The sequence below is a fragment of the Equus quagga genome, chromosome 18 (genome assembly GCF_021613505.1).
Source record: "Equus quagga isolate Etosha38 chromosome 18, UCLA_HA_Equagga_1.0, whole genome shotgun sequence".
Classification (NCBI taxonomy): Eukaryota; Metazoa; Chordata; class Mammalia; order Perissodactyla; family Equidae; genus Equus; species Equus quagga.
The window spans coordinates 45,145,192-45,158,754 of NC_060284.1; the positions used below are offsets into that span (position 1 = coordinate 45,145,192).

A 13,563-nucleotide genomic window follows, 5' to 3' on the forward strand; every position below is an offset into this window, starting at 1 on the left:
AAGCTCTAAGATATCCTACAATTAAGAAACGCATCTAAGTGTGGTTAATCTAACTTAACCTACCTTTTTCCGGCAGGACATTCATAAAACCTATTTCCATCAATTTAGCAAAACTGTCATAAGAACAACACTTTAGAAAATGCTGGACTATACGCAGGCAAGACCATCTTTTTAATTGTAATAAACAGATGCCATAGAAACTGGGAAATTTGCTGGAGGATTTTGTTATACACCTGACTAAAAATTTCAGTATCTTTCCAGAAGAGTTCAGATGTAACCAGTGAATACTACTGAATTCTGAGAATAAAATAGGGTTGAAATATAAAGTAACGCATTAAAGAATTAGTAACTAAGCTTACTTAGACGCTCATAGCTAGTTTTTCTGCAAACTGTATATCTAACATGAAATCAGTATATTTATGCTTTGATATTAAAATGGATATCAGTTAGCCATACTCATGGGAATATTACCTTTTTAGATAGCCCATAGCCTAAAGACCACAGCACACTTGAAAAAAAAGCTTATTTGAACCAGACGCATAAGAAACAAAGAAATAATACAACTCCGTTCTTGTAAACCCGAACCCATGTAATGATACATTTTTAACAAATATTCATAAGACAATTAGGTATGAATGTGGAAACCATTAAACAATTTATCAAAAACATCTTGCTTTAAGAAATAAAATACACAAAATTGAGAATTAAAATGCTAACAAAATTATGGAATAAATATTTGCTTTAGGAAGAATAATTAAGTTACAAGAACTTTTTACAATATTTCTTGTTAAGCAATTATGACTTCTGTACCTATGTTCTTTGTGTTCCAATAGCTGACAGTCTCTACATGTCAGTCTATCACATGTTTCACAGAAAAGTTTCAACTGTTCTTGTTTGTGTACAGGGCAGAAAACAGGGCGTTGACCAGATGTTCCAACAGACTCTGTAGCAAAATAAAACATATTTTTAAACTAAATAAAATTTTTGTCTAACTTTCGAAATTCTTATTAACATTGGTATCCAATGCTTATAAAGAATAAGTAGAAACGTTATAGGGGCAAAACAGGGAGATTAAGAGTAATCATTAAGACTACTTCTATCTTACCTGAGACATCTTCTTTCTTCCTGATCAAGTGATCTTTAGTGAACTTTACTCTTTGATGCGCTTCAATACATGTCTTACATAGCCACTCTCCACATTCTACACAAAAGCCAACTGCACTTGCATTGTCTTCACAACTAGTACATACCTAAAAAAGGAAATAAATACTAATCTACATTAAATTTACAAAATATAGATCCACAAAATAAAAAGGTAAAAACTTTCTAACTTGCTCTCAAATTCATTGTACCTAGAATAAAATTTTGTTACCCATTTATCTTCAACGAAATCCTTTTCCCTCCAGATCAAACATTCAGATGGGTAAAAATCTGTCTCAGAACACAAAATCTATAAAAGATTTTAATTTTCAAGTAACGACTTTTTGTTTCATTTAACCAGGTCTGAGGGTGTAGAATAAAGATATCTTTTATTTTCACTTTGAAAGATGGAACTATAGCAGAACTATCACACATTACATAACTATCCAAACATGTTTTTCTTATAGTTTACATTTTGATATCAAGATAGGAATATAAAGAAAAATTGAGAAGCATACCTGTTCTGATTTCTCATCAGAACTGCTAGGAGCTTCAGATGTATCTTTCACAAAATAATTATCCACAAGATCTATCTGTCTGCATTCTTGGCGGCATACTGGGCACCGTATTACACCAACTAAAACACAAAACGTTAACATTAAGAAATATTCTTCAGGAAAAAATAAGGAAATTGTGCATGATGCCCATATGGAAACTCCTCATCCATATGTCACAGACAAGACCAAAGAAAGGAGCACAAAGAGATGAGTGAGATAATCCACTGAGTTATTCTATTCTGGAAAAATGATACCCTATTTAGGACTGGAAAACAAACATTAACAGGTGAAACACTAATAAATGAAACTTAAAGGTACTTCTTTATTACAGTATGTGGTTGGCTCAATAATGGCCCCCCAAAGATATTCAGGTGCTAATCCTTGGAACCTATTAATGTCACTTTATACAGCAAAGGGGACTTCACAGATGTGATTAAATTAAGGCTTTTGAGATGGGAATGCTGTCTTGGGTTATTTGGTGGGCCCTAAACGTCACCACAAGGGAGCTTTTAAGAGGGAGGCAGAAGAAGATTAGACTATAGAAGAGGAGAAAGGAATAATGGAAGCAGAGATTGGAGTAATACGCTTTGGAGATAGAGCCACAAGCCAAGAAATACAGGTGGCCACTATAAGCTGAAAAAGACAAGGAAACAGATTCTCTCCTCAGAGCCTCCAGAAGAAACCAGACCTGCTGACACTTTGACTCCAGCCCAGTAAAACTGATTTCAAACTTTAGCCTCCAGAACAGTAAGAGAATATATATATATGTTTTAAACCACCAAGTTTAGGGCAACGTTGTTACAGCAGCAAAAGAAATACATCCATCATCTTATAAATTCTGACTTGGTTCGGAAGTACTTGAATTCATGCTAATGTAGGAAAAAAGATCATCTGTGCCTTAACCTGCTAGTGTTCTAGCACCTATCAGAACAGATAAACCTGCTGAGGTAACATATGGAAGTTAAAGTTAAGAACTAAAAAAATAGCACCACAGCCAATACAACAAACTGATTACTACGTGTCAGCCATAAAATTGAAGATACAGCATAATGACACAATGCTTGCTTTCAAGAAAAAGTTCAAGACCAGTATATAATTTTTAGTTTATACCATGTACAACTACAGGAAGCACGAACCAGGAGTAAACAGAGTCCCCAGGAATTGAGTACACAAACTACAGAACCTTAGATAGTTCTAATGGCAAATGAAAACACAAATAAAACGTCATTCTCAAAGTAGAAATATCAGTCTCCCAGTAAAAACATATACATAGTTAAACTCAAATTTATAATTATATATTTGAAAACAAAATATTTTTATAATATAAAACACATACAAAGATTTTGTTCAAAGGAAATACATAAAAACAATTTTTCTAATCAAAGGAAGAAACAGTTATGGTGAGAAAGGAGAAAACAATATAAATATTTTCACATTTGAGTTGGCATGAGTTAAAAACCTTTCAAGAAACAGAGTATATAACTACAAAGAAGATAATTATAAGTAATTGCAGGAGCAAAAATATGAGAGCAACTAACTTCTTCCAGTGAATCAGGTTAGGTTTTCACTGAAGAGGTGACACTTAAACATGGTCTTTAAGAATTAACATGCATTAACTAGTGTGCAAGAAAGAGTTTATTTGGCTGGCCTGGGTCCCTCAAACCCTGCATAATCCTAAGGCCTGTCTTTTAATACTGGCCCTTGACTGGTTCCTGGGACATGACCTCTGAACTATTGGAGTACTATGCCTAATAAGAGTGTTTTTGTATGCCTGAGGCCTTGGGCCACGCTGTATTCAGTTTGACCTCTGGAGGTGGCTGGAATCCAAATAGGTGGTGTCAGTCCTCCAGATAGGTGGAGGCTGAATCCCTACATGACTAATCCCCCCAAAAGAACCTCAGACGTAGAGGATCAGGTGAGCTTCCTTGGTTGGCAATACTCTTGCACATTCACATACATTGTTACTGGGAGAATTAAGCATCTCCCTGTGTAACTCCCCTGAAAGGAGACACCTGAAAGCTTATAGCAGCTTTCTCCTGGGCGTCACACCATGCACCTTTTTTCTTGGCTAATTTTAATCTGTACCCTTTCACTGTAATAAAACGCAACCTTGAGTATAAGTTTTTCTGAATCCTGTGAGTCCTTCTAGAGAATCACTGAGCCTGAGAGTGGTCTTGGGGACTCACAACTCAACTAGGAAAGGGACAGCATGCAAACCAAGAACAGGAGGTGCAAAGTTCACAAATGAAAGAAAAAAAGAATAGGAATTTATAAAATATAGAAAAATGTCTGTATATACATATAATTATATATGTAAAATACTGAGAAAGTTAATAAGAAATTTGCAACATCTAAATGAAGGAATATTTTTACTAAAGGATACAAAAGATGAAGCGACATTGTGTTCTGAGCAAGAAACATTCAATACTATAGAAGTACCCATTGCACCTGTGTAAATGAATGACTTGATACAAGTCATATCAGGTGTTTTGGTTTTTCTGAACTCAATAAATTGATTCTCAGATTCTTAAAATTTCTACTTCAATCTGGCAACGTGACATCAAAGTTTATGACAACACAAATTTTTATTTTTCTCATTCCAAACCCCATTAAAAGAATATTAAGGAATTTAGAAGATAAGCACAATATCCAAAAAAATTAACGCAGAGGAAGGGGCAAGGCACACAAATCAGTATACAAGCAATTTCAAGAAATGTACATGCAAAATGATACCAAAACACTGCAGAAGAAACCCAACCCACAGTACACAAAGAGTGGGGCAATACATCTGAGAAAAACTTATTTGCCATAAACATTTTCAGAGAAGCTTGGAATTCAGAATTTAAGGCATGAAAGAAGTCACAAGGAAATAAATTCAAGTCTGTACACATCAGCAAACCCCACCCCTATGCTGACTACTTATGTCTAACAGATTACCCAGCACCAAGGTGTCTTACTGCCAAGAGAAAAAAAAAGAGATTGAAGCTTCTTTAGATATCTTTTTGCTATTTGCTTTTATATTTATCAATAAATTTAAAAATTACATAAATGTTTGGGGCTGGCCCAGTGGCTGAGTGGTTAAGTTCGCATGCTCCGCTGCAAGCGGCCCAGTGTTTCGTTGGTTCGAATCCTGGGCGCGGACATGGCACTGCTCATCAAACCACGCTGAGGCAGCGTCCCACATGCCACAACTAGAAGGACCCACAACGAAGAATATACAACTATGTACTGGGGGGCTTTGGGGAGAAAAAGGAAAAAATAAAATCTGTAAAAAAAAAAATTACATAAATGTTTGCTTTGAAAATGAGAGCCATTTTCCATTTGAGTTTATGAGTAAGTACACCTTGTAATTAGTATGGATCAGATGAGTGTGCTCCTGACTCAATGACTCAGTGCTACTTATGATGAATTTTGATCATTATACAAAACTGAAACTCAAACTTCAAAGCCCAAGCTGCTGACTAGTTTTATACATTTCCCTAGAACTGATTTCAATAATTCAAAGCTCAAGTTCTGAGAGACCCATTTATGTCTGTTAGATTAATGTCTTTTAAATGACAATTTACACTAAAATGTGTAATTTTGGTGGGGGGGATTCTTTTTAAAAGGCCAAAATACACAAGTCAACAAACTAGTTTATCCCCACAGTGCCATGTCACGTGGAATTTAGTTCCATTCAAGATGGATGACTAAGCAAATGTGGAAAGACCACCTGATACCCAACTCAAACACATAAATAGCTAAAATACAACAAATTAAAGTGTAATTCGAAAAATATATAACTGAGTCTGCAACCAAGAAAACAAAATTTTTAAGTGCCAGAACAAAAGGGAACTCAAAGCCCAAGTGGTGAGGCATGGCTGCAATTGGGCCACAGGGGTTATTGGTACCACTGTTGGGAACGGGAAGTAAGACAAAGGTTAAAAGCTGAAACTGAACTCCCTTACTTGAGCTATAGGGCAAGACTTAAGTGCCCTACAACATAAAAATCCTTGCCAGCCCTGAAGTTATCCACAAGAAGTCAGGACACCAAACAAGTTTCATGGATAGATATGTAACCAAGGTTTGCGCTATCTGCACAGTACACAAAAAGGCCAAGTCAAGAAACTAATAAGAAGCTTGTCTAGGAGCTTCTGGATTGGTGAACTCATGGAGATTTTAGGAGAGTGGCATGCTCAGAGAGCATGGAAACTCCGCAACCCTTCCCACATACCTTGCCCTATGCATCTCTTCCATCTGGCTGTTCCTGAATTACATCCTTTTATAATAAGATGATAATCTATTCAGTGCTAGATGACTTATGGGAAGTTCATACAGTGATGTAACCTCCAGCCTTGCACTTTCATGTCCTGGCACCAGTTTTCCTGAGACTTCAGAAACACTGAAGGGAAAATTGGGAGTAAATCCATTATGAATGAGAAGGAACCCAAGGAATCCAGTCCATCATAATGATCATCTTCCCCAAGGCTGAAGTCAACATTTCTCTTCTGTTCTTTATCCTAAATTCTTATTTAAAATCTCTTTAATCAACTCAGAACTCCAAAGAAAATGTCCACAAAGCAGAAGTCTTTACCTTTGCCTCATATCTACTTCTCTTCCTGGGATTCCTATTTAGGAGAATTAACATAGTCATTCAACAACAACAAAGGAAAGAAGCTCATCTGGAACCTTACAAACACAAAACCATCTCATTAAAACACTTCCCAACCCAGGGCACAAGCAGGACTCCAGCTAAAGATAAGCTCATAAATAAAACTACAATGCACATGAAGAAACTCAGTACTATTAGAGTGAGTCAACAAACACCACAAACCAAGAAGTAACAACCTAAACCACACAAAATAAAGCAGTTTGAACAAGACTTCAAATATGTGTAAAATGTTCAGAGAGATAAAAGGTCAAAGGAATATACGAAAATGGGTAGATCTGAAAAAGAATCAAAGAGAAATAAAATAGAATCATTGAATAAACTCATAAATACTACGCAAGAGATAACTGAAAAGAAAATTACCAAGGTAGAAGATAGATATGAAGAAACACAGAATTCAGCACAGAGACAGAGACGGAAATTACAAAAGAAGAAAGCTAAAGAACTTAATGAGAAATTCTAGTATGAGTCAAATAGAAGTTCTGGAAGTTCATGAAGAAAATGAGGTAGAGAGTCTATTTAAAGAGATAATGGATGAGAATTTCAGAACAGAAGAAATGAACCCTTGGATTGCAATCCAAGTCCTGAGTAGGATAAATAAAAATACATAAATCCACACCTGAACATAGCAAAGATGGAGCAAAAACTCTTAATAACTACAAGTAATAAAAGACAGAATGACAGCAGATCCCATCAGTAAAAAACAATGCCAAAAAATAATAGGAATAATATCTTCAAAGCTTTATGAAAAAATAAGTCAACCTAGCAATCTATATCCTAACAAAATTATTATTCAAGAGTAAGACGAAATTAAATTTTCAGACACAAAACACTACAACTAATTGCTATAAGAACTAATAAAGCATTAAACCATAAAAAACTGCCAAAATCTGACCATTTATGACCTGCAAATACAGCAATTTTATACAGTTCAATCTAATGTTTACTTTAAGATGGAAAACTATTTAGAAGTGAGATGCAAAAAATAATTAACAAAGGCATCTATAAAACACGATGGTATCTAAATATGCATGAATTAAAAGTAAATATATAAAGATATAAATATTAATTGGGGAGGTAAAAAACCATGAAATTAAAATATCAAACTGCAATAATCTGTTCAACTGTAATTAATCTTCAGCTTTTAAAAAGATCATTCTAAATACAATCTGAAAGGAAAATTCAGAGATAAAATGTCAATTAAAAATAAGGTAAAACCTTGCCTTGACAAAACGTGAGGGCCTCAAAATTCAGCAGCACAAAATTAGAGGCAAGTTGTTAGAAAGTGAAATAACTGTGCAAGCCTTCTTAGCCGGCCAATAAATTTCTAGAAGTTAAGGCTTCCAGTCTTGATAGTTTGGTACCATGCTGAAGCTATATCTAAGTTTACATTGATAGAGGCTTTATTCTAAGATCAGTTAGTATTTATTGAGAAACTTATAGGTATTCGTTCATTTAGTCCTCATAACAGCTCTGTAAAGTGGGTTCAATTACTATCCCCACTTCAAAGGTACAGAAATTGAGGTTGAGAAATATCAAGTAACGTTCTCAAGGTCATATGACAATACAACTGGGGAGGGCAAGATCTGAAACCACTATGTCGGAATCTACACCCCAAACTCTTAAAACCTATGCTTAACTAGCTCTCTAACCAAAAGGCTGGTCCATTAGTAATAAAATAAGAAACTAAACTAAAGCAGTCAGTAACAGAAATAGGATAAATTAGAAGCATAATGGATTGACTTAATGAGTGACTGTATAATGATGGAGAAGTAGCAGTTACAGCAAAGAAAGGATTAGAAATTCTAGAAAATTCACAAGTTTTTGGTGTGGGTAATTCATAGATAATTACACAATTATTCAAAATGAGGGAATAGTAATTTTAGCCAAAATGTAATGACTAAGTTTTGTATAGACCGTGTTTAACTAGCATAGTTTTGAAGCTGAGGAGTGTGCAGAGAACCACCAACACATAAGTAGTTCAAATAAGAAGCGGAGTTATCATTAGCGAGGGAGAATGGGACAAAGGACAGTACCCTTCGGCACACCAACAGCACTGTCGCTTGTCATCCGCAGAGGACTGGTTCCAGGAACTCCTCAAGATATGAAAACCCACAGATGCTCAAGACCCTTCTATAAAACGGCATAGTACAGTGAATACCACCAGGTTGGTTGAATCCACAGATGTGAAATCCGCAGATATGGAGAGCCTACTGTATATATGGGTCAAGTAGAAGAAAATGAGTTCTCAGATTCAGGAGACAGCTGTCAAACATTTTCAACCTCAAATCACAAGAAGTGCATTTTACATCAACAGCCAGTACACAAACACATATGTCTAACTGAAGTAAATGAGAATCAAACAGGAATCAATTACTTTTTCCATTAACCACTATGATTAACTTGTCATCACTGTACCAACTTACTTTCAGAATTACGTACTATCCTTAAATGTGACCTGATTCTTGGTATGACTGAACAATCTTTTTATTCAGCCCTAACTTCTCTTTCCCATATCCTAGAGCAGTAAGTCCAAACCCTCAACCATCAACTCCCCTCTCCTTTCCCTTAGAAAGTAATTATGAAAGAAAAAATACAGATACATTTTCAGGTGGAGAAGGGAGTAGAGGGGAATTTATACCTATGGCCTCTAATTACTTAAGTGGGAGGCCAGATCAAATTACGAGAGCAAGAGTCTTGTGAACTGAGTACTGAAAGTCTGAACTGGATAATCCAGTGAACGGGGCAAAGACTGGAGAGAATAATAAGATTATCAAGTAGTACCTAGAGGCCCGAGTTTGAGTGGAATAACCAACCATTCCTAAGATTAATTACTCCCTCGACCTTGCACCTGTCTCCCATTCATCTCTATTCCTTCCTATTGTGCAAACAATAATAGGTACCTACGAAGCTGTACGTATTTGCTAAGAGGGAGGAAGGCAAAAAAACCCAATAATTAGATTCTGAAGCAACATGTCACTGATCTTTTCTACAGAAATTTTACAGCAATGGAGGTAGCAACATAAAGGTTTTAGTATGAGTATGGAGGAGGTGGAGATGTGGAATGTTGAATATGTTGCCCATTCTTACCCAAAAAAGTTGACAATGAAGAAAAGGAAAGAGACAATGATTTGCTGAGAGAGGCAGAATAAAGAAGAATATTGCTTTATACAGGGAAAAATTGGAGATACAATATAAAAAAATAACTGAAATAATTTATAATCAAATTAGCTTAACTTCTTAATAGCATCAAGTAACATGTATTTAAATTATGCTGGTAAGTATCCAGCAAACTTCCACAAGCCAATATTACCACTAAATATAAGACTGGCTGAAGTTGAAGTCACGCTTATATATGGCCAATTATGTGCACAATGATCATGCAAGACCTGAGACTGATTATTAAATATAACAAAATATATTTAGGAAATGCATTAAGCATGGATGTTATCATAAAGCTTTCTCATAGTCTTTAAGCTTCTTAATTCTTAAATATATATCACTGGGGCCACCTGGTGGCATAGCCATTGAGTTCACGCACTCCACTTCAGCAGCTCGGGGTTCACAAGTTCGGATCCTGGGCACAGACCTATGCACCACTCATTGAACCGCTGCTGTAGCGGTGTCCACATAGAAAATAGAGGAAGACAGGCTCAGCGACAATCTTCCTCAAGTGAAAACAGGAAGATCAGGGGGCTGGCCCCATGGCCAAGTTGTTGGGTTCACATGCTCCACCTGGGCAGTGTGGGGTTTCACCAGCTCGGATCCTAGGGGCAGACCTAGCACCGTTCATCAAGCCATGCTGAGGTGGCAACCACCAGAGAACAACCAGAAGGACCTACAACTAGAATATACAACCATGTACTGGGGGACTTTGGGGGGAAGAAGAAGAAATAAAAAGAGTATAAAAATTCTGAATTCCCAGTGTCTACCACTTAAGCCTGGCACGTATAGAGTCTCAAAAAGAAAAAAAAAAAAAGAGGAAGATTGGCCAGAGATGTTAGCTTGGGGCCAATCTTCCTTACCAAAAAAAAAATATATATATATATATCAGTCTTTAAATTGAAATTCAATTGCTTCTCGGTCTGTTGGCTAAGATGAAGTGTAAATTGAAATTCAAAAACCCTGCATAATCAGAAAATTATGAGTACGTTCATTACCAAATATATCAACCTAATTCTAATACTCAGCATTACCTGAAATAAGGTACCCACGTTTTTTCCATATTAACAAATTTGTGTAAAAATGGCATACTTTTTAATTGGTGATATGGGTAAGTTATAGCCTGCTAGATATTTAAAAAAGGCAATTTTAAGCAATAATAAACAGTTCAGCCAACAAGTTAAGAAAGATTTTTATACTTTTAAAGGAAAAGAAGACAGGAAGAAGGAAAAAGCCATAGGGATAGTAATTGGACCACAAAGCCTAAGTGTTTATTATCTGGTCCTTTACAAAAAAAGTACTGAACATCTAGTTTAAATGAGCGATTTTTCACTAACCCAGGTGGAAACAATGCCATATAACCAGAAACTTTAGGACAGTTGTTGAATTCAAGTACTCAAACCCAAAACTACAAGAATTCTGAGCCTTCTTAGTAGGTATAGTTCACAGGAGGGTTTCAATCTGTGCCCACGTGTGCCTGTAAGAGTAAACTTGCACGCAACTAGGTTTTCTTCTTTTTTATGGAGGAAGGAGGTATGGAACTGTAAAGGCCCAGTGGAGCGTGGAGCCATTACCATGAACACCCCAGAGAGTCCACGGCAGCCTGGGTCCACTGCATCTGCTTATTCACTGCTTCCTTTAGGAGGCCATCTGAATTCTGCACTAAGAGGCTCAATCAGTCCCTGCATCATGAAAAAACTACTCCACCCCAGCTGTAATACCCCAGCAGGGAAACAGTGAGGCTCTGCCGCTCTTGGAATAAGGTATTTAATTTGAAAATGCATTCAGTACAGGGCAGCTGAAACATAGTTTACCAAGTCTTCCATGGTCTACTGATTCACCACGGACCAATAACCATACCACTACCCCCAAACATGACCCTGTAATGGGAGTCATACTCATGAACAGACAAAGAACAAGTATATCCCATTTGAGAAGGTTCAGTAACTTGAGGGAGACCAAGGTGAATGGTCAGAACCAGTGGGCTGCATCCTAATGAGGCAGAACTAATGGAAGAAATAAAAGAGAATTTGAGGTAAAAAAAAAAAAAAAGAAAGAAAAAGAAAAGAGTACCGAGAGCTCTCAGAGAAATGCAATTAGAATATACAACAGAAATAAAAGGAAAGAGGCTCTAGTAAAATTAAATAATCATAATTCCAACATTTTGAAAAATAAAAGACCTGAAAAAAAGAAGGGCAACTCCTAAGAAGAAAAATGACAGTTTGGAAGATCAAATTAAGAAACATACCTAAAACAAAACACAGGTTGGAAGACAAAAAGGATAAACAAATATATACCAGTAAATGGTGGGGGGGGGGACGACAAAACAAACAAAAAACAAAACAGGAAGAACCATAACAGTATTAGACTAATCTAAATGCAACTCAAAAAGTATCAAATACAACATGGAGAAATTGTATTTAACAATTAAGGATACAATCTACAAATAAACATAAACTTTTATGCAACAAAAAGGACTGCAGGCACAAACAAAAAGCAAAAATACATGAAAATGAACAAACATAATAATAAAACAAAAGTTTAAGGGTTCTCAAACTCACATTTCCTTATCCAAATTCTGAAATCCAGAAAATTCTGATGAAAGTTTGGCTTCAAACCACATTTAGTGAAAAAAAAACCTGACATGAACTGGCATAAAACTATTTATATCTTTAGTTACCCTACTTAGTGTAAATACTGCTGCAGAAATGCTAAGGTATTAGGTTACAAGGGTACGACCAAAGACCCTGTTGAAAGGTTAAGTAAGTACCATCTTGCCTTTCTAAAACGTGAACATTTATGCATCCCAAAATGCATTTGACCCCAATTCCCTGAATGGAATTTTTTGACTTAAAAATAATAAAATATTTGCTTTCCTATGTCCATAAAACTTTAATCATACAATTTGGTCATGAGAGAAAAAAATTTTAAAGATTTTACTGGCCACATATATGAACATAATCCAATAATCCTTTAAAAAATGAATAAACAGATGACCTCCCCACCTGACAAAAAAAGTGAAATAACTGCTAAAAAAGAAACGATATTCTGGTTCAAACAAAAAATTTTTAAGTGAAATCTTTAAAAATTGCCAAAACAGAAAAGATTTTATAACTTAACATTTTATTTTATAACAAAGTATCACAAAGCAAAACACAAAGGAAAGTATCTGGCCTTTGTGTCTTTTATTATAAAAACTAATGAATGTGAATTTATCTTTTAAAGATACACAGTTACAGATAAACTACTGAAAGTCAAAGAAAAGAAAATTTTGAAAGAAGTACAAAAAAAGTGACTCATGATGTACGAAGAAACAACAGTAAAATTAACAGTAGACAGGAGAAACAATAGAGGCCAGAATGCAGTGAGATGACATAATTCTAAGCAGTGGAAGAAAACACTTACCAACCTAGAATTCTATATTCATTGAAACTAACTTGCAAAAATAAAAATGAAATAAAGACATCCCGATATAAACGTAGATTGAGAGAATTCATTGCAAGTCGACCTGCCTTACAAGAAATACTAAAGAAAAGTTCTTCCGGCTGAAAGGAAGTGACACCAGACAGTAACTCAAATGCATAGAAAGAGCGAGCACAGGTCGGGTTAATTACACAGGTAAATGTACGACAGCATAAATCTTTTTTCTTTCTTAAACTGATTTAAAAGAAAATTGCATAAAACAATATTAGGACAAAGGAGGAAAGAGGAAATAGTTATACTGAATTGAGGACATGACATCAAATCATAATCCAAATCTACAGAAATTAAAGAGTACCAGAAATTGTAAATATATGCAGGAAAATATAAGAGATTCTATATTCTTTTTCCTTTCTTCTCTTAACTTGTGTAAAAATAAGAGTGTATAAACAACAACCATAACAGCATTGCTGGGTTTATAATATACAGATGAAACATAAATAACAAGAAGAGCACAAAGGAGCAGGGAGGGAAAGGAATCATATTGGAGAAGTTGCTGTATTTTACTGAAATCAGATTAGTACTAATCAGAAGTAGCCTGTAATAAACTAAGATACATGCGAGAATCCATAGAGC

The 13,563-nt window shown here is 35.5% G+C and overlaps 1 protein-coding gene across 2 annotated transcripts in view; it reads right to left on the minus strand.

Annotated features, from left to right (window-relative positions):
- Positions 1-13,563, minus strand: part of TRIM33 (tripartite motif containing 33) — a 116,601-nt gene that overhangs the window by 64,655 nt on the left and 38,383 nt on the right. For both annotated transcript variants that reach the window (XM_046645362.1, XM_046645361.1), the window contains exons 2-4: positions 1,659-1,777; positions 1,106-1,250; positions 811-943 (exon numbers count right to left, since the gene is read on the minus strand). In XM_046645362.1, coding sequence (XP_046501318.1) covers positions 811-943; positions 1,106-1,250; positions 1,659-1,777 — 397 coding nt within the window. The remainder of the gene's footprint in view (positions 1-810; positions 944-1,105; positions 1,251-1,658; positions 1,778-13,563) is intronic.